The sequence below is a fragment of the Xyrauchen texanus genome, chromosome 16 (assembly GCF_025860055.1).
Source record: "Xyrauchen texanus isolate HMW12.3.18 chromosome 16, RBS_HiC_50CHRs, whole genome shotgun sequence".
NCBI lineage: Eukaryota > Metazoa > Chordata > Actinopteri > Cypriniformes > Catostomidae > Xyrauchen > Xyrauchen texanus.
Genome location: NC_068291.1, coordinates 27,113,593 through 27,136,041, shown reverse-complemented (window position 1 = coordinate 27,136,041; position 22,449 = coordinate 27,113,593). Strand labels below are relative to the sequence as shown.

The 22,449-nt window shown below is 36.5% G+C and overlaps 1 protein-coding gene across 1 annotated transcript; it reads left to right on the top strand.

Moving 5' to 3' along the window:
* The first annotated feature begins 348 nt into the window (after positions 1 to 348).
* Positions 349 to 20,778, top strand: LOC127657299 (acetyl-coenzyme A synthetase 2-like, mitochondrial). Its single transcript, XM_052146030.1, has 14 exons — positions 349 to 2,033; positions 2,227 to 2,323; positions 4,042 to 4,241; positions 9,185 to 9,360; positions 10,916 to 11,068; positions 13,499 to 13,646; positions 14,028 to 14,165; positions 15,080 to 15,172; positions 15,382 to 15,494; positions 17,929 to 18,055; positions 18,390 to 18,517; positions 18,812 to 18,875; positions 19,144 to 19,262; positions 19,531 to 20,778. Exons 1-14 carry the CDS (start codon positions 1,694 to 1,696, stop codon positions 19,705 to 19,707), a joined length of 2,073 nt encoding a protein of 690 aa, XP_052001990.1. The 5' UTR covers positions 349 to 1,693; the 3' UTR covers positions 19,708 to 20,778.
* Positions 20,779 to 22,449: the final 1,671 nt, after the last annotated feature.

The window sequence follows — 22,449 nt, the reverse complement described above, 5'->3', positions numbered from 1 at the left end:
GCAGTGGCAGTTACTCACCTCAATCTGGGTGGCAGAAGATACGTCCCAGTTGCCTACGCTTCTGAGACATCAATCCATGCAATTTATCACGTGGCTTGTTGTGCATGACACCGCGGAAACTCCGCACGTGGAGGCTCATGCTACACTCCGCAATCCATTTACAACTTACCATGCTCCCTGTAGAGACCGAGAACCGCTAATCTTGGCCACGAGGAGGTTACCCCATGTGACTCTACCCTCCCTAGCAACCGGGCTGGAGTCACTCAGCACGCCCTGGATTTGAACTTGCGACTCCAGGGTTGGTAGTCAGCGTCAATACTTGCTGAGCTACCCAGGCCAATATCTGGATGTTCTTTTTACATTTCAGAATATGAGAAGTTCTCAGATGTTCTAAATAACATTTTGTAAAACATCTCCACTGTAGAACTTGTTAATTTATGTTTCTATCTAGATTTTCCCCACTCCACTGCCACTCAAATGCTACTTTGTCAAAGGAAGTCACCAAAGTAATAAGATGGGCAATAGTCTGATCATAATGCTCTCTCAGAATGTTCATGTTATTATCCAATTGATATTATCTGGTGATGCTTAATATATTCCTTATTGGAATGGAGGCCATGTTGCTTTGGGGAAGTCAATGAGGAAAATATATATAAAAAAGATGATCCAGAGGAAACCCTGGATTGTTCTAATGGGCAATCATTAGTTTATATTTCTCCAAGCAAAGAGTTAAGATCCTTGGACTGAAAAGTTATTTTCATGTTGGAATGAGCTGCATCTAAAACCATGTAGAGAGGTATCAAATCTTTAAAGCCCAAACAGAAGGGCTTGGAAAATATCACAAGTGCAAAATCCTCACTGCAAATCTCTCAAAGATTTTCATGTGTGCACTCAAAAGTGAAGGAAACAAACAAAAACTGTAAACTTTTCAGGTAATAAACTGACAGACAGACAGACAGACAGACAGACAGACAGACAGACTCCAGACAGATAGGTAATCAAAGTTGAAAATAAATTTGAAAATAAATATTATACTATTTTATTAACATAATGTTAACTATAGTATTCATTTTTAAATCTGTTTTGTATTGATTTATTTAAGTATTTAAAAAGCTGTCAGGAAACAGGTCTGAACTGCCCCTGAGGAAGTCGTCCACTAGAGGGCAGCAGGAGTTTAGGGTATAATCTCTAGGGACGCAACGTGTCGCAATAAGTAATACGTTTTAGAAACATGAGGTAACATGCTACAATTAAACATATACAAATAAAACCCCGTAATATGTGACAAAATAGCCTACGTTTCGTGTGATAGGATGTAATATGACGCTGGCAATATCTAAAACAGTTTCCTAAGAAAAAGTTTACGCTTTTTGATATTGAGCCTTTAGAAGTTTTGGATTTGAAGGATTGTTTTAGCACGACCGCTTTAGTTATTAAAATATGACTTTACATATTATGTAACGTCCCAAACTCCCGCTCATAAAAGGAAATTGCAGTATACTACCGTTGTGAAAGCCAGAACACAAGTGTGACTTCGTTCATACATGCTGAAGTTGAAGGATTTAGAAGGCGGGTAATCTGTAGTGTCCCGTGGTGAGTTTTGTCATTTTCCTCCCTCACTGCAAGCATATCACTTGTTTCTCTTCAAAGAACGACCGCGGTCTGAGTAGACTTTAGCAAACTTCACGGAACAATGGCTGGACGTGTGAGCAGACGTTTGCTGAATTATCTGACCAGGGGAAACATCTTTAGAAGCAAGAAATATCTGCGTAAAAGTGTGTTATTCATCTCACAGTGCCATGCACGATCGCTGTCGAGCGGCATCAGCGCGGCTCAACCGGACCTGAGCTCGCATCTCGTTGGAAAAAAATATGCAGATTTATACGAACTGTCAGTGAGAGATCCCGAAACGTTCTGGGGTTCCATTGCCAAGGAAAGGCTGACATGGACCAAACATTTCGATCAAGTGAAGGACTGTGATCTCTCGAGTGGGAAAATTAACTGGTTTCTTGGAGGTCAACTGAACGTCTCTGGTAATAAGTTTCACAACTTATTTTTATTGGTTCGTTTTGTTATGATCGCATAAAATCCATGTTCCAACTCTTACTTCCAGATATTTGGAAAAATATGTATTTTTAACTCAGTCATATTTTCACATGCTTTAGATGAGATAGCCCCCCCAAAACAACTGTTAATATAGTATTTTCCATTTAAATAAATTGACAGTGAACTGTTTGGATGTACACATGGCGAAGGATCCAGACAGAGTGGCATTGATTTGGGAGAAAGATGAGCCTGGCACAGAAGAAAGGATCACCTACAGGTACATTTGAAGCGCCTGAGAAACTTACATGTGGCCTTTATTTTCACCCCCTCCCCCCAGTCTTACAAGGGCACATTTTGTGGACACTGGGATAGACACAGTTGAATAATTGTATGTGTTAAGTTTATGGGATATTTCACCCAAATATGATAATTCTCTCATCATTTATTCATTCTCATGCCATCACAGAAGTGTGAATTTCTTTCTTCTGCTGAACACAAACGAAGATTTTTAGAAATATCTCAGCTCTGTTGGTCCATACAATGCATGTGAATGTTGACCAGAACTTTGAAGCTCAAAAAAAGCATACAAAGGCAGCATACAAGTAATTCATATGAATCCTGTGGTTAAATGAATACCTTCATGATAGGTTTGTATGAGAACCGGATCAACATTTGAGACCTTTTTCTTTTTTGCTATATATCTCCATTCACTTTCAAGGTTTTCTTCTTTTGTTTATGACCATTTGCATTCTTTGTGCATATTGCCACCTACTGAGCCAGAAGGAGAATTTATAGTAAAAAAAAAAAAAAAGGACTTAAATATTGATCTGTTTCTCACCCACACCTATCATATCACTTCTGCAGATTTGGATTAAACACTGGAGTCATATTGATTATATTTATGCTGTTTTTATGTGTTTTTGGGCCTGCAAAAAGATGAGATATTCTTCTAAAAATCTTCATTTATGTTCAGCACAGAAGACAGTATGTCATACACATCTGGGAAGGTGAGTAAATGATGAGATAATTTAAATTTTTGGGTGAACGATCACTTTAAGCTCTATTGACAACATTTGTGGCATAATGTTGATTTACCACAAAACATTTTTGACTAGTCCCTTGTTTGTTTAAAGAAAGGCAAAAAAATTGGTTACAGCAAGACACTTGCAATGGAAGTGAATGGGGCCAGTAGTTTTTTATTTTTTTTATTTGTGGTAATCAACATTATGCCAATAATGCTTAACCTGGAACATTCCTTTAACATGTGATATTAGAGCACACACCACAGAAGGGAAGACTTTAGGGTGAAATACTTCCCATGCAAAAGGAGCTGCATAAGATAACCCACTTTCTGATGGAGAACAAAGGAAGGTTTTGATGGTGTTTGTGTTGGAATGTGCCCTCTCTTTCACTTTCTCACACTTGCTTGTGATTGATTTTGAATGTCACAGCTGAGATTCGGCTCAATGCTGTTCATAGTAAGCTAAATATCTACTGTTCGCAGTTATTAGCAAAACACAATGTTCAACAGCTGTTTCCTCTAATCTAGCCTTTGCGTTAAACTTTGAAAAGATACTATTTCTCATATTTTTTGCTGAGATGCAGAGATTATTCTAAAGAAAGGGATTTAATAGTAGTTTCTCAGTAACTTGTATAGAAATCATGACAGGGTGTTTGGTGAAGAAGCAGTCAAGAAGCATAACCGTTAGGACAGTACTGTAAATACGTTATTAATACATTACTGATAAATTGCCAGCCAATTTGATGTCAAAGATATATTAGTGATCTCTCTTTCTCTTTTTCTTCTTCTCATGTTTCCATGCAAGTTCATTTAACTCCGCACTTGAACCACTTCAAATTAAACCAACATTCAGATTTACTTTTTAAACTTTCCCACTTGAGGGATTTCCTGTTAGTCAGCTGTATAATTTTATTCCCATAATTGATCTCTGTTTAGAGCTGTATAACATCTGGATCTTTGCCACTACATTTCAGGGAACTTCTAAAGATGACATGTCGTCTTGCCAACACATTAAAGAGTCACGGGGTCCAGAGAGGAGAACGAGTGGCCATCTACATGACTGTGTCTCCAATGGCAGTAGCAGCCATGTTGGCATGTGCCCGCATTGGTGCAGTGCACAATGTGGTGTTTGCAGGGTTCAGCTCAGAGTCTTTGGCCAGCAGAATTCAGGATGGTAAGTAAGAATGTATGGTTGTTTTGATGCATGAAGCATAAAGCAGTGTATGTAATCAAAACATGTAATGCAACTTTTTAATTTTAACTGGCAAAATGTTTTGTATAATTTCAATTTATACACTGAAATGTAACCTTTGATAGATCATTCATCCTACCTAATGAATATTAAGTCATCCATCCTGACATCCATCCAGGAATGTTTGATCCAGTCTCACATTAGAGCTAGGCAGAGTCAGCAGGGGAATATAGCAGAAGTTAGGAGAGGAAGGTATGGTAAAAATGAACTGATTGAATAAACTTAGTTCAACCATGACAGCTTTCGGAAAGATTTAGCATGTTAATGTTGAGTGGTGGTGCAGTGGGCTAAAGCACTAAAATGTTAAGCAGAAGCACTAAACTGTTAAGTAGAAGGTTGTCGGTTTGATCCCCACAGCCACCACCATTGTGTACTTGAGCAAGGCACTTAACTCCAGGTTGCTCCGGGGGGGGATTGTCCCTGTAATAAGGGCTATGGATAAAAGTGTCTGCCAAATGCATAAATGTAAATGTAATGTGGTTCTGACATATTGATAGGATATTGGTCTTGGTGGACTAGATCTTGTCATGCTTCTGCTGTTATAGAGAAAGTACTTAGATTTACTACAGCTTTAACATTCACAGATATACTGAGTTAAACAAATGGATATTAGGGCTGGGCGAAAGGACGATGTAATCGATTATCGATGATGTCTTATAAAGATCCCGATGCCGATTGCGAACAGACGATGATCGACAATATCGGGAAATGGCAAAACCATGGATCTGGGAAGTCGCCAAATATATTAAATAGTGGCCAAGGTGTGAAACTAGCACCCACCAAGATTCAACGAGGTTGAATCCAGTTTGCGAGCTCCTCGTCCAAATGTATTTCATGCGGGGGTAATTTTGCTCATCTAAATGCAACAGGCCGGCGACCTGTCTCGGAGTGACACATGACAAGAAATACTGTTAGTCACAAAGATATGTGCTTGAAACACACTTTATAAAATGTTTAAGAACAGACAAAATAGGGGGCCTGAGTAGCTCATCAAGTAAAAATGCTGACTACCACACCTGGAGTCGCAAGTTAAAATCCAGGGCATGCTGAGTGACTCCAGTAATTGGCCCGGTTGCTAGGGTGGGTAAAGTTACGTTGGGGTAAACTCCTCGTGATCTCTATAATGTGGTTCTTGCTCTCAGTGGGGCGCATGGTGAGTTGTGTATGAATACCGCAGAGAATAGGTGAAGCCTCCACATGAGCTAGGTCTCCACGGTAATGCGCTCAACAAGCCACGTGATAAGATGCATGGATTGACGTATCGGATGTGTGAGATTCTTCCTCTGCCACCCGGATTTAGAGTCACTACACCACCACAAGGACCTAGAGCGCATTGAAGAAAAAAAAAGAACAGGCAAAAGAAAAGCCGTTAATGCTTGTGTCTGATTCGCTGTTTGTTCAGATGCGTGCAGCATGACCCTGTCATGTGGAGAGCACACATGTCGGTGAGTCTGCCTCGAGGACAAAGCGCATGTAAAGAGTTTTCTCTCCTTTCTCTGTTTCATTCGTCTGAAAATTGTTTGCAAGAATAATGTCATCTATGAGATAGCTGCAAATTATCTCTGATCATCTCAGGAGGTTCTGTGAGTTTAGTTTGTGTTATTTCCACTCATGCATTGTGAACGCAACTCTGCAGGTTCAGTAATATACAGTATATCTTTGTATTAAATAAGCAAAGACTAAAGTGATTAAATAATAAAATAATGCAAGACACGGTCACCTTGAACCTAAAATTGAGTTTTATTTTATTTTCTTTTGGCAGCATTAACTGTAAATAAATAAAAACTGTATTACCAAAATTCAATACATATACAAATTCGATAAGAACACACATTTGGCAGCATTATTTTGGGAACAAAAGGGAATTTACTAGGCTTATTTATTTTGATTATTACTGTATTTACATTTATAATTGTCTTCAGTTTTTAATCTGTAGGCTATTAGTAATGTTCCTTCTGTGTTGATGGATGCTTGCATGATGGCAAATGAAGCCGTTGGAGACAGTAAATGTTTGGATTTGGGGAGGTGGTTAAATAAGATTTTTTTTATCACTTCGTTATTTTATTGCTTTTTCATTAGTTTAAAGTGCAATTTGAATTTAGAAATGTCTTTTGTTTATGTTTTTCATGTTTCAATTAATTAATTAAAGTTTTATAGCAAAATCAATAAAGCAAAAAAATTCACCGACTCTCAGCAGGAGGGTTGATGATGTAATAGGATATCACAATATTTTTTGAGGCAATTATCGCAAAAATATATTTTACATATCGCCCATCCCTAATGGACATGCTGCTGCTCATTTAGAAAAACACAAGACATGCTGCGTCAAGCATGTATGACATGCTGCTGCACAATTAGACAAATATAATATCCCATGTAGCAGATCTAGACCTGTGGATGTGGAGGGTTTCAGAGAATACTCTCACAGTGCGCTGCAGTGAAACTGGCTTACTTGCAGACTGAGTAAATTTAAATGTTGGGCATGGAGAGAGTAGTAGTTAATTAGCTAGTAGATTTTTATGCCTGAATTTAGTTATTTGCATTTGTGTTTCAATGCTCAGTCTGACTTTGTATGACCAACACAAGTTCAAAAAGTGTTATTATACCAAGCAAAAACAATGGAAAATTACTCCTTCACAACATCGTCCTGTGACTGACCTTGAAATGGAGACAGTTCTTTATCTCTAACTTGTAAAGACAGTATAGCACACATCTGGAGATTAAACAGAAATAATGCCTATATAAACAATAATGAAACAGTATATAAAGAAAATGAATATGTTAAATTAATAGAAAGAAATGCAACACAGATGTATGTTTGCGCTCCTGAAACTACAGTATACACACACTCAGGGTGCATTTAATAACTCAAATGAGATCTTTAGATCTTTTCTTTAGCAAAAGCAAAAGGAGATCATGAAACATGTATACTTTTTTTTTTTTTTTTTTTTTAGTTCCTGTGAATTAATGGTCCATAGTACAAAATAATTCAAAGATTTCAAGTAAACATCATTATCTTACAAGCCATACAACTGAAAAGGCAGGACTATGTAAATGTATATTTGTGTGTGTGACGTGGTTGTGGGCGCAGTGTTTGTACCATGCCACACTAATCTGTTGAGACTGGTTACAATTCTCCAAGTCACTGGTTACAAGTCAGTATTAGCATTGCGTTGACTATGAAGGAGTTATACATAGTTAGTCATATCTGTAGTCAGACGTACACTGTTACAGAAATACTCAAACCAGCCCATCTGGCACCAACAATCATGCCACAGTCCAAGTCATTGAGACCACATTTCTTCCCCATTCTGATGGTTGATGTGAACATTAACTGAAGCTCCTGACCCATATCTGCATGATTTTATGCATTTTACTGCTGCCACATGATTGGCTGTTTAGATAATTGCATGGATGATTGTTGGTGCCAGACTGGGCTGGTTTGATTATTTCTGTAACTGCTGATCTCCTGGGATTTTCGCACACATCAGTCTCTAGAATTTACTCAGAATGGTGCAAAAAACAAAAAACATCCAGTCAGCGGCAGTTCTGTGGACAGAAACACCTTGTTGAAGAGTGGTCAACAGAGAATGGCAAGATTGTTTCAAACTCACAGATTCTAAAGTAACTCAGATAACCACTTTGTACAATTTCCCCCTCATGCCACCAAAACGGCATGAGGGGGACCTACACAAGATTTGGCAGGTGGTGTAATGTTGTGGCTGATCGGTGTATATCACCCTCCTCCTTTCGCTTTTATATGATCTCCCCTCACTTTTTCCCATCACTACCACATTGCATTGTGGTAATCATATTTTTTTAATTTTAGGTAATACTTTCGCTGCAGGTCCTTTTAGGGTTTTAGGTTTTACATCGTCATGGCAACAAAGTTGTAAAATTGGCTATAACTTAATACAAAAAAGGTTAGTAAACAATTATATCACACTAAAATCATGTCAACACGCATATTGTTTACGCCTTGTGCCTGTACTTTTGAAAGAGTGAGTATTTTAACATTTACAGATCAGTCCCATTCACTTCCATTGTAAGTGCCTCACTGTAACACAGATTTGTGCTTTTATTTTTTTAAAGAAAAGGAGGGACAATTCAAAATACATTTTTGTAATTATTATAACTATGCCACAAATTCTAACTTGAGTAAAAATTAGATGCTGCCACATTAGGAATATTCCAGGATTAATACAAGTCAAACAATTACAGGTTATCACATTACAGTGTTGTTCTTACAAGGCAAGTATTTCTTGACTATAAATGCAGAGTTTAAAGTCCTCTGCTAGCTATCACTTGAGTAAAACTTCCACATGATTTTCAGGGGTTGCTGAGCACTGACTGAGGGTCAAGTGTTTCCTGGGAGAGAATGTTTTGTACACACTGCACTTGTTATATCTAAATAAAACCCTACACAGAGCATCTTTGGGTGTGGGTGTGTGTGCTTTTCTGGACAGAGATACGTTTTGGGCGTTTGTTCCCAGGCAAGCCTGCATGTTCTTATCATATTCAATAATACAGACACTGAGCAGATGTTTCGTTCTGATCTTATTTGACAGCAGAGAACATCAAAAGGGACTTTTTGAGGTGCTGTGAAATGGTTTCTATTGCAAACCAAAAATTAAGCTGTTTTATGCCCATTTTTTGTTTTCTGCTTGAACATCTGCAGTATGTTCACTCACTTAATGAAACGCACACACATGCACAGGCTGTGTTTCCTTTGTTGTTTGAAGCATATCTAAATTTAGCTCCTGGTTAGAGGTACCATATACGTCAGCTTATTGGCTATGTTAGCGATGGTATTGTCAGGATAGTGTCTGTTTCATTTTGTCTCCTTATCTCTTCCATATATGCAGCCCAGTGCAAGTTTGTGATCACATGCAACCAAGGTGTGAGGGGTGGCCGAACCTTCGATCTGAAGTCCACAGTGGATAGAGCAGTAAAGAGCTGTCCATCTGTGCAGCATGTGTTTGTCACCATGAGGACCAACAATAGTGTGCCAATGGGCAAACTAGATATTCCATTAGATGAGGTAACTCACCATCCCATGACAATGATCTCCTGCTGTGTACAGTATTTTATATAGCCAAATTATAGAAATATTTTAGAAGTTATTGTAGATTTTTTTTCATAAATCTGTGCTTGCCTATGTGCCAGAATAAATTAATGAATGAAATTATGTTTATGTACAAAGGGGAAAAGGTTTTGCTCTTAATTTATAGTAATAAAAAGGTTTTATATTTTCAAAGTATCCAATACATACACAATAAGATACTAGTCTTAAGTTGCCATGTGCATAAATCTTTTAAATATATTATGTCACTTTCAGCTGCATTTGTATTTCTTTTTCATCCATACTGTAAAAATGTTTTGTCAGGTAGCCTTAAATATGTGCTTCATGTTGTAACAATTAAACTAACTGGATTTATTAAACTAAAAAATCTAATTTAATATTTCTGAATCAAACTGATTACATTGGGTTACACCAACAAAAGGCATGTAGCGTCTAATCAGGTAGAAATATCTCCTTAAGGCAATATTTCTACTTTTTTACAGTATAGAAGCAACTTTTTTTTTCTTTTTTAAGTTTTGTAGTGGTTTGTGAAGTGGGAATTGAATGTGTCCCTGATTTGTGCATAATTATGGGAATGAGACAAGAGGTGTACTTGTTTCATTTTCGAGTAGTTAGGACACAGATTGTCTAGTGATATTGACTGAGTCTGTAAAATGTCAGAATTTTCCCAGACTAGGTCACAGTGGTCAGGTATTTGCCAATCTATTTAAGGAAAGTTCTCAAATATATTGTACTGCATATAATGGATAAAATAGCATTTATTGAAAAACAAAATACTGTGTACAGAACAGCGCCTCAGTGAACTCTCAAAATACAGATTAAAAGGGCATCAGAAATATAGAGTTTAAAGATTAGCGGTTTGGTTGAAGGATCTAAATTTGTGAATAGTTAGTTTAATCTCGTTATTTGCAGGGATTTTGTTATTTGAAAAAACACACAAGAGGCAAATCCGTTAGACTAAACTAAGATTACTATTAATTTACACAACTGCTAAAATCAAAACCATAATGGTCATCATGGCTAAATGTTTAACATACAAGGAAGTTGCCTGGGTGACTGAACTTAAAAGAATGACATTCTGGTAATGTGTCTTGCATTTAAGCGATTATGAATTCTGTTTTTAGAACATAAAAACCCCTATCGAGCTCGATGTTTATAAAACGAGGCAGGAAAAGTACAATATAATATACATATGCAGGTTTGATGCAGATTTTGCTGGAAAGGTGCTCTGGGAGAAGGATCTGAATATGAAGGTGCGGAATATTTTTCTTTTCTCTCCTTCACATATCAAATAATTCCTCCCACCACATCAGCACCAGCACACCATGATGATGAACAACTTTCCTCCTCATCCTCACCTTGAGTCACGCTATGAATCTTATCTTTTTTGGATTAACATATTTTGAATTTGAGTTTCAAATGGACAAAAAGTAAAGCAGTGGTAGGCTGAAATGTTGTTATTAATGGCATGGCACTTCATTTAAATTTATAATTTAACCTCTCTCTTTCACAGGCCATGGAAAGAGAGCCTTCAGTGTGTGCTCCAGAGCCCATGGGCAGTGAGGAAATGTTGTTTATGCTCTATACCTCAGGCAGCACGGGTAAACCAAAGGGCATTGTGCACACGCAGGCTGGTTATCTTCTCTACGCCTCCCTCACACATCAGGTGCGTTTCTCTGCTCACACTGCTGCTTTCACTTTGTCTGAAGATCTCTCTATATTTTACATTTCAGTATTTTTTAATGCAACACCCCTGAAAAAAACATAATAATGTTCTCCCTGACAAAACGTAGTTAGAAATTAGATGTTAATACCATGATACTTTGATATTGTGACGAGGAGGAGGGCATGGCCGGGCCGTCAGGATGCACGCCCGGCGCTGGGCTGCCCAATCAGTGGGAGAGAGCTAAAGGATGAGCCGGAGATGCCAGATAGAGAGAGAGAGAGAGAGAGACACACACACACACACACACACACACACACACAGCAGTGTAGGTGTGTGTTTATGTTGTGATGTTATGCTTTCAGTTTAGCGTTTGTGTTAAAGTCTTGTTGAATGTGGATCTGGCTCCTGCTTCTTCCTTTCCAAGATGAACAGAGATCCTTTACAAATATTTACCATGGTACTGAATGATTACTATATTCTGATTCTATGCATATTTACGTGGAACTCCAAAGTTCTTCAAAGATAGTACGTGTCCAAAAATCCATGCTACTTCCATGGTGCATATCAAAAACACATGGTAATTAGAATATAATACTTTTGTTAGTTGCTGACAGTGTTGAGTAAATTACTTATTTACTAAAATAAGTAATAGAAAACAAATTATCAATTACTTCTATAAAATTATAATCACTTTCCTGATAAAGTAATGTAATATAATTATTTTGCTTTTAATTTACTTTCTAAAACATTTTTCATTGAAAAGTTTGTTTTTCTGCTGATCAAATTCAAAACAATATCTAGATTTCCTCATTGTTCATTGTCGCACACCCTTTAGCTGTCACAGAAACGCAAGCAGCCGTATTTATGAACATATGAATTCATATATTTTATATGTAAGTTTATTTTAGAAATATGTGAAACCCAAGTAATGTACTTAAAAGTAATTAATTATTAATTGTACTGTAATGTGTTACACTATATATATATATATATATATATATATATATATATATATATATATATATATTTTATTTATTTAAAAAAAATTTTTACTTAACATAATTTGATTAAAGTAATTATTTTGTAATTAGATTACACCCAACACTGGTTACTGAATAAAAGATCAATAACTGTTCTTGTGCAATTATTGTGTATTTAACTAATTATGTTTTTTCAAATTGTCGTATAATTATCTTATTATTATATAATTAGATATAATCACATACAGTGCATCCGGAAAGTATTCACAGTGTATTGAAATCTTTGCAAATTTATTAAAAATCAAAAACTAAATAAATCACATGTACATAAGTATTCACAGCCTTGGCCACGACACTCAAAATTGAGCTCAGGTGCATCCTGTTTCCACTGATCATCTTTGAGATGTTTCTACAACTTGATTGGAGTCCACCTGTGGTAAATTCAGTTGATACAGTGAAGCATGGTGGTGGCAGCATCATGCTATGAGGATGTTTTTCAGCGGCAGGAACTGGGAGACTAGTCAGGATCGAGGGAAAGATGAATGCAGCAATGTACAGAGACATCCTTGATGAAAACCTGCTCCAGAGCGCTCTGGAACTCAGAATGGGGCGAAGTTTCATCTTCCAACAGGACAACGACCCTAAGCACACAGCCAAGATAATAAAGGAGTTGCCCAGCCAGAGTCCAGACTTGAACCCGATTCAACATCTCTGTAGAGATCTGAAAATGGCTGTGCACCGACGCTCCCCATTCGACCTGATGGAGCTTGAGAGGTCCTGCAAAGAAGAATGGGAGAAACTGCCCCAAAATAGGTGTGCCAAGCTTGTAGCATCATACTCAGAAAGACTTGAGGCTGTAATTGGTGCCAAAGGTGCTTCAACAAATTATTGAGCAAAGGCTGTGAATACTTATGGACATGTGATTGTGTTTTCATTTTTGATTTGTAATAAATTTGCAAAGATTTCAAACAAACTTCTTTCACATCGTCATTATGGGGTATTGTTTGTAGAATTTTTAGGAAAATAATGAATTTAATCAATTTTGGAATAAGGCTGTAACATAACAAAATGTGGAAAAAGTGAAGCGCTGTGAATACTTTCCGGATGCACTGCATCTTAAATGATGTTGAATGCATTTGTAAATAAACTGCATGTTGTGTGCCTGAAAATAATTTCACATTGAGTGAGGCCTACTGAGTCTTCTTACATATTCTTTTTGCATGTGTAATGTTTAAGCTATTTACAAGTACAAAATAGGTATATCATCTTGCATTTGATCAAATAATTATTTCATTACCCTTAGACTGACAAGATATGTTTTACAATGCCTCTAATTATTTATAACAGGTCTTTACTATAGCTTTATTATCACTCTCCTGTTCCGCATAATAGAGAAGAATATTTATCCAAATATGTAACTTAGTATCACACCTTTGTCTATTGTTTCCAGTATGTATTTGACTATGCACCAGGAGATGTGTTTGGCTGTGTTGCTGACATCGGTTGGATCACGGGTCACAGTTATGTGGTGTACGGGCCCCTGAGTAATGGAGCCACTTCTGTATTGTTTGAGAGCACACCTGTGTACCCTGATCCTGGTGAGAAAACAATGCGACTTCACAAGTAATGTAAAGACATACAACACAGGAACTCTAACAGAGGCATTTTAATGGGATTAGCATTTTTTGATGGCTTTAAAGCAATGCACTTTTTACTACGGGAACTCTACAGACTAAAAACATTTCCTCTGATGTTCTCGTAATAAACCCTACTTAAGCCTACTTTTAAAGTCCCTGTTTATGCACTGTTATGAGTCAAAATGTAGGACTTGTATGTAGGAATAGTAAGCTAAATTTGAATACATTTTCTTTCTTTTGTTTTTATGTATGATTTGATAAGGTGCGGTCTTATTTTAATCAAGCTCTTGATTATTATTGTCTGTTATTGGCTGTTCAAGTGTGTTTTGTAACTGTTTTTAGGTCGTTACTGGGAGACAGTTCAGAGGTTAAGAATAAACCAGTTTTATGGAGCTCCTACTGCCATAAGATTACTCCTGAAATATGACGAAAGCTGGGTGAAGAAATATGACCGGTCATCTCTGAAGACACTTGGATCTGGTGAGGCTCAGTTTTCAGAGGTTTACTCCAACAATACACAATTTTACCTAATTAATGATAAATACAACAAAACAGTGCAGATAAACCAAAAGAACAAAACACCAAGCATAACACACATTTTCATCTGTGTTTGAGAATTTATTTTTAAACAAGACTTTTTGTTTGTTTCAGAACATTAAAAGGTTCATGACATATTCTTTATATATGTCATAACCATTATAATTTAATAGACAATTGTACTATCTTCCCTAAGGTCCATTTATAATGTTAGTAAAGTTTATTTGCACCAAAACAGTCATAATTTTGTTATATATGATACTTTTTCACACTGTCTCTGGCTCCCTTTCTGAATTGGCTAAGCACATCCTTTAAACTTCAATGTAAATAGGTAGGCATATTATTTTAAATGTATTCCCTTTTTGTTGACAATTGCTTTCTATATCACTTTTCATTCTGCTTGTTTTGATTTTTATTATTGTTTTGTATAAAAAAAAAAAAAACTTTTTCAGTTCTTGAACCTAAGACATATTTAAAAACTTTACTGCCACCACCCTGGTAGAGTCTGCCCTGTGTTTGAGACAGTTAGCCACAGTTAAGCTTTAGCATGATTTTTAATGAGTCCAGGCACACAGCCTTTGAGCCTCCAACAGTGGAGTATCTGACTCTGTTCCAAATCAACAAGGACACCACATTGTGTGTTCGGCCAGCCTGGGTTTTGCCTGACCCCTTCAGATCTTAAACCTAAAATCTCTCCGTTCCCTTTAAAGAGAATCCTAAAATGTGAAATTAATTTGTCCTTGAATTATGAAGTCCAGATCAGTTCCTTTCGCCTCAGAGAGCATGTTTTTGCAAGCGTGAGTGGTTGATGAATTTGTTAAACTAAATGATCGTGTGAATGTTTATTCCATTTGCAGTTGGAGAGCCCATTAATCATGAGGCATGGGAATGGTTCCATAATGTGGTTGGAGATGGACGATGCCCTCTGGTGGACACATGGTGGCAGACAGGTAAAAAACAAGTCCACTCAGTGTAAAATTATCAAATGCTTCATCTGTATACTTTATAATTGTGTACTTTTCTGTAATTTTATCAGGGAGTCTTGATCAGCGAAATTACATCATGCATGACATTGTTCAAGAATAAGTAGATAGTTCACCAGACTCTCTCTCTCTCTCTCTCTCTCTCTCTCTCTCTCTCTCTCTCTCTCTCTCTTCAGAGACTGGCGGTGTGTGTATCGCCCCACTTCCAGCTGAACCAGGAGCAGAAATACGGCCTGCCATGGCTATGAGACCCTTTTTTGGCATCCAGCCTGCACTCATGGGGGAGAAGGTGATCTATGCTTGTTTACTTGCACACTGACTTACTGGTTGGTTACTTGTTGTTTAGTAATGTAGATTGTAGCCTATTAATGGCAGGTTGAATGCCTTGTTCAACAGTACAATGCTGATAGAGATCTCTCAAACCAATTTAAGGGTCAACAAGAGGTCATGAAAAATGTGGACTGGTAGCATAGATGTTTTACTGCCATACTAACCACAATATATATACATGGTCACTTCAAAATAAATTGGATTACTAGAGAACTTAGAATTAAACAGAATGGCCATAAATTATATACTATGAATTCAATACTAATGATCAAGCTAATACTGCTGTTCAGCTTATAGTCCTAAAACCTGGTAGAAATCTGCACCAGGGCATCGATCCATGGGTGTCCTAGAAAATTTGGAATGGATTTTTTAAATAGCGGTTCTTGATTTGTAAGTCAAATAAGGTCTGTGGTTAACATTTTTTTAAAGAGACCAACATTTTGTTCTACAACATAAATTACACACAGTCATACACTAAATGTGAATTTTTAAGCTATGTTACTAAGTTGCTACTACCAATTCATCAAGCATGTGAACTCACAGCTATAGCTATATAGTTACATAACTGTTTCAGTAAACTGGTCAGAAATAATTAGGTCTAATTAGCTCTTTTTTTTTCATGACAAGACCAATCATTTTTACAAATTTAGTTCTGTTTCTAGTGTAGATAATTATTAACAGACTGACCTACTCAGCACAGACCTGAACATGAGATTTTCGTTTTAGTAGTAGTGTAAAGTAAAATTTGAAATACTCTCATTACTGTAATTGAGTAGTTTTCCACAGGAATTGTACTTTATTAAGTAGTTTAAAAATTGTATACATTACATCTACTTTTGAACATTTTAAGTGCTGTAATTGTACTTTTACTGTGCTATTTTCCCTTCATCTGTGTTCACCACATCCCTGTCCAGATTTTGATTGGCTAGGGAGACAGTAATCAGTCTTGTGAAATCAAATTGCGCAAAGAAAACTTAAATGGCAGCAATAGACCTGGCGCCAACTGTTATTCATCATGGAAAAGGTGGTGGGTAGGAGGAGGCCTCAAGCAGTAGTACAACACTTGCATGGCTGCACCTGAAAGGGCTTTTCACAATGAAGACGAAGGAGAGCAATTGCATGATCGTGACATGAAAGTTACTTTATTCCGAATCTAAAACAACCATCCAAATTAAAGCAGTTTAAAGGGATAGTTCAACCCAAATTTGTAATTCTCTCAGCATTTACTCACCGTCATGCCATCCTAGATTTGTATGATTTTATTTCTTCTGCAGAACACAAATATATTTAGAAGAATATCTCCGCTCTATAGGTCCATACAATGCACTATAAATGACTATAAATCTCCACGTTCACTTTCACATTTTGAAATAAGTAAAAAGGACTTAAATATTGATTGTTTCTCACCCACAACTATCGTATTGCATTTCCAGGCATAGATTTATGGATTGCTTTTATGCTGCCTTTAATGTGCTTTTTGGAGCTACACATTTCTGGCCACCATTCACTTGCATTGTAAGGACAGATATTCTTAGGAGATATTCTTCTAAAAAAAATATTTGTTTGTGTTCTGCTGAAGAAAGAAAGTCATACACGTTTAGGATGGCATGATGGTAGGTAAATTATGCGAGAATTATTTTTTTTTTTTACTAATGCATATTGAGAAGAGTACTAAGGGACAGAGGTGCAACAAAAAAAAAATCTATATTTTACAAGCCTTGTTTTTTTAAAAGTTAGCAGTCAAAAATAAAGTTGTTGGAGTATACCTGTATTTGGAATTCTTTTGGACAAACAAGTGTAAAAGGGAATGTGTATTTCAGCATATGCTACATTTTTTAATTTCTGCATACAGTGTTTATTAAAAGGGGTCATACAGAAGCATTCGCAACAATGAGCTACTTTGTACTTTTACTTAAGTAGTTTTAAGGACTGGTACATTTACACTTCTCTCACTACATTTTTTGGGAAGTAACAGTATTTTTACTTAAGTATGATTTTTCAGAACTCTTTCCACCCCTGCTTGGGATCTATTTTGTGTTCTGCTCTCTCTGGATCCATGGAGATCTCGACAATTCAGCTGTCCTCACAGTGCTTGAGGTGATGAACTCCCCACAGTGAGGAACTTTGAAATCTAAAATTCTCCTCTGCAGCTGTAATGAAAAGACCAACAATGTGTACTGGAGCATGTCAAATCTCCTTAGATGTGTTCTTTTGTTACACCTTGAGACTATTTAGTCAAGCCTACCCCCTCCTATTAAGATGAAATGCTCTGGTGATGGGTGAGACCTCTAGACTCTGCTGTGGAGCAACAGGACCTCTCCGTTTTTTTTATTTTTTTTATTTTAGAGGCATGGCATAATCGTTGTTATTATAATTTCTTTTGTCACCAAAAGGGACAGCTGATAACAGGAAATGATGTCAATGGAACTCTGTGCATCAGCCAGCCATGGCCTGGAATGGCCAGAACTATATTTGGAGACCACCAGAGATTTGTGGATGCATATTTTAAACCATACCCAGGTGAGTAAGACCCCTCTGCTTTTGAGGTTTCTTTTTGTTTAACAGTACAAAAGGACATGTTGGAGGGTACTTGATGAATTATTAAAGTGTTCTTTCTGACTACCTTCAAAGAAAGACTATGAGAAGAATTTTTTATGTTCTTGCAGAGAGATTCTTGCAACATAACCTCTTTGGGTTTTACAAACACAATGTCATTATTTTTGTGGGTGTCTCTCACAATAGTAAACCTTACCATTTAAAGTGTCCATAAATATGATAAGATTTAAATTTGTAAATTAAAAATGTTATGCAATGAGCAGATGATATTAAGGTGTTAATCGGTGCCACTCCGTAGGTCATTATTTTACGGGTGATGGGGCGTATCGCAACGAAGACGGTTACTACCAAATCACAGGACGAATGGATGATGTAATCAATATCAGTGGGCATCGGCTAGGTACCGCTGAGATAGAGGATGCTCTGGTAAGACTCAAAGTACCTGGATCACACAACATCAGCATTAGTATCTTCAAGAGATTTGGAGTCACCCAGAAATTAAGACCTTTGTTGATTAGTTATACTTCGAAAATTATAAGACGGTTCTTAGAATAAACCACACTGAACGAATTGGTGTAAGTAATCAGCCTTTTACAGAGCATCTAAGAAATGTGGTTTGTATTCTAAAGGGAGTCAGTTTTACAGAGCTAAATCCTTAAGCAAATTTGATAAATGTAGAATCAAACTTTTGGGTGACTGATTGTGTTTCTGTGGTATTAGGATGAACATCCAGATATTCCTGAAACTGCAGTGATAGGAATTCCACATGAGATCAAAGGAGAAGGTGAGACCCCAGACCAACCCTAGATTTGCTCTTTATCTCAACTTTTTTTCATTCATGAGCCATCTGGAATGCCCCCAGCAACCAAAGATCTTTTGACCTGATTCAATAAACTGTAAAAATCCCCTCTTTTGGTCACAGTAAGACCCACAACATTTCAAATTTTTCAATTGACTATAATAAACATTGTGTTATAAAGACATATTAAACTTAATCTTACTTAATATTTACATTTCTCCCACTTTCTCTTTCGGTCTCTCTCTTTCATCAGTTGCATTTGCGTTTGTGGTTTTAAAAGAAACCACTGAGAGTAAGCAGACTGTTTTGGAAGAGCTGAGATGCCTAGTGGCTACTAAAATTGCTAAATATGCCGTCCCTGAGCATTTCCTGGTAAGATAAAGCCCACAGATTCTCTCACTGCATCTTTTACACATTTTCTTTTTCTTTGTCTTTAACATTATTTCTTTATACAAGAGCATTTGTTTTAAGAACATCTACATAGAAGGATTATAACTGATTACAGTCAACAGTTTTAAAATGTTTGTCTTAGCACCAAATCTACTGTAGCATGTCCCTCACTGTCTACACAGATCTGTTGCACAGATATCTAGGGAATTTATTAGTTTTTTGTGAAAGCATCTCTGCTCTCCTCTTTAAGGTTGTGAAGCGTCTTCCTAAAACACGTTCTGGAAAAATCATGAGGAGAATTTTGAGGAAGGTTGCCATGGAGGACACGAGCAACCTGGGGGATGTCTCCACACTGGATGACCCATCTGTTGTTTCAGAGATCATTCAGGCCCACAAACACTACAAAAGTTGCATTTCTAAGAAGTAGAAAAAGGACCGTTGGGAAATTTCCATTTGATCTTGTAAAGTAAATATCCAGTGATGTGAACATTCTAGAGACGTGCGTAGTTTGAAGGGCTATGAATATAAAGATATGATTACGGGGAATTTGTGCAAGTATTTCACATGGTGTGAAAGTATCATATTAAGTGATTAAATCATGAAACTTGCACACACACTCCACACCTGAACTGCATGTTGGTCCTGACATGTAGAATTTTTTTAGATGACAAATAGTATTTGTACATTCTAGGGAAACACCTTTTAATCATGAAGCATTTTGCACAGTGTTATTCCTATAGCCAGGAATGAGGTGAGATTTGCTGTGAAACATTATCATTTTTTTAAGGTGCTAAATTAAGTTTGGTCAGCTAAATCTGACCTAAGCCTCTGAGTTTTAAGCCTGAAGTCTTTGCTCCCTAATGTTTAAGACATAACCGTCCTAATTTGACTGATTTTCAGTCATCATCACCATATCACAAGAAATTATATTATAATATGATATACATCCTTCACATATGATTTACATGTAGTGTAATAATTTGGCCCAAGTCTATGTTTCCATTTAATCTTCAGTATTATTCTCATTATATATGTATATATACAATTTTGAACATAAAAAAAACAGTATTTGTCTGGCTGTTTCTTCTTCCTCCATTAGAATAAATGTAAAGCACAGCTTAGTTCTCAGTGAAGGTTGTGGTAGGGGTGTTTGACAAAATTTATGAGATTTAGCTGACGGATGCAGCTGTAAAATGAATGTTCAGGTGAAGGGACATTAAATGTACAGTAGTGCTGCTCTTATTCCAATAAACTTTTTAAATCCCCTCGAACCAAATCTCCATCTTCATTGTGAGGTAGTGGAGGCTTGGTGGTAAAAGAAGTTTAGTAACCCAGTGGTTTTAGGCTCAGTCTCCATCCTATATAGGATTTTGTATGTATGTTCAAACAACTTATTGCTTCATGTAAAAACATAGTATTTATCTATTTCCATTACTACACCAGAGCAATAGTAGAACATTTTTGATTTATTAACCCTCATGCCATTCCAGATGTGTGTGACTGACTTTTTTCTGCAGAACACAAATAAAGATTTTTAGAAGAATGTCTCAGCTCTTTAGGTCCATACAGTGCAAGTGAATGGGGACCACATTTTTTAAGCTAAAAAAGCACGTTAATGCAGCATAAAAGTAATCCATATGACTTCAATGGTTTAATCAATGTCTTCTGAAGCTATCTGATTGGTTTAGGGTCTGATGAGAACAGACAAAATGTAACTCCATTTTCTCTATATGCCATTGCAGTCTCTAGGCACAACCATGATTTCAAGCTCATTCATTCATTTTTCATTTTAAGTTCACGCTGAATGCGTTTTTGTGTCTGTCTGCTCTGTTTTTCAATGTTAAGCAGCGTCTAGTGCAGGAACACCAGTAAATATGAGTCATTCCTACAAATCTTTGTCATTTAAGTCCCCATTACAAGTGTGTGTGATATTTATATTGTTTCATTTCACCAGATTACAATTTTGATAGGCTTGTTTAATTAGAAGATTTGTATAATGTTACACACTTAAGTGGGCTTAAAAGTGTTACAAAATATTTTAAACTTTCTCATGTCCGAAAATCTGCACGTCAAACATCTTTGACAACAATTAATGCTAAATCATTAGATTTCTATTTTTCCCCACATACAGTTAAGAGTTTAGTGTTACATTATCTCACTAACATGTATTCATTTGTGGTAAATGTGTAATTTTAACACTGATAGTGGAGGTGTTTTGTGTGTCCCTTGATTTATTGCACACCTGAAGATATATGTTAGGAAATGACAAAACACACTGGAGGTGGACATCAGCTGTTCTGCAAAATTACTTTGAGTTATTTGAAGTTTATAACTATTATTTTATTTATGTTTTCCTTTATTTTGTGGTGTTAGTCATATGTGGTTAAACTTAACATGTCCACCCTATGGGAAGATATATGGGAAATTACTATAATTACAACATTTCAATACATAGTATTTATGTTAATGGAAATATATATTAGTTTACAGATATGTTTCCATTTATCCAGTGAATGTCCGCCCTGTTATTGTTCACCCTGATTCTGTCCATTTAATTGGATGAACATTTGAATTTTTTAGTAATTTAGCTTGACCAGTATGACTAATACAATCTTTAATATGTCTCTGTAATGATGAAACATCATTACACTATTGAGTTACATTTTGTTCTGTTCTCACCCAAAACTGGTTGGATTGCATGGATTCTTATGAATTATTTTATTCTGTATTTATGTGATTTTTGGAGCTTCAAAATTCAGGTCACCATTCACTTGCATTGTATGGAGAAATATTTTTCTTTAAATATTCCTTTGTGTTCTGCAGAAGAGAGTCATACACATCTGGGATGGCATGAGGTTGAGTAAATGCTGAAAGAATTTATATTTATGGGTGGGTGAACTGTCCCTTTAATAAATCATTGTTGTTGAATTGATTTTTTTATTGTGGTTGCATACAGTCAAATAATATTGGTACATATGATTGGCATCACTGTTACAAGTGCAATGCCAACTCAAAATTAATTCATGTCTTTAAGGCTAGAGTTTGTGTCTGTGTTGTTATCTCTTACTAAAGGTGCACCTGTTTGAACACATTTGTTATGGTGGTAATCCAATATTTTCTATCTGGTAAAACATGTTACCACTGTTACCTCATTTCTAATTAGGTAAAC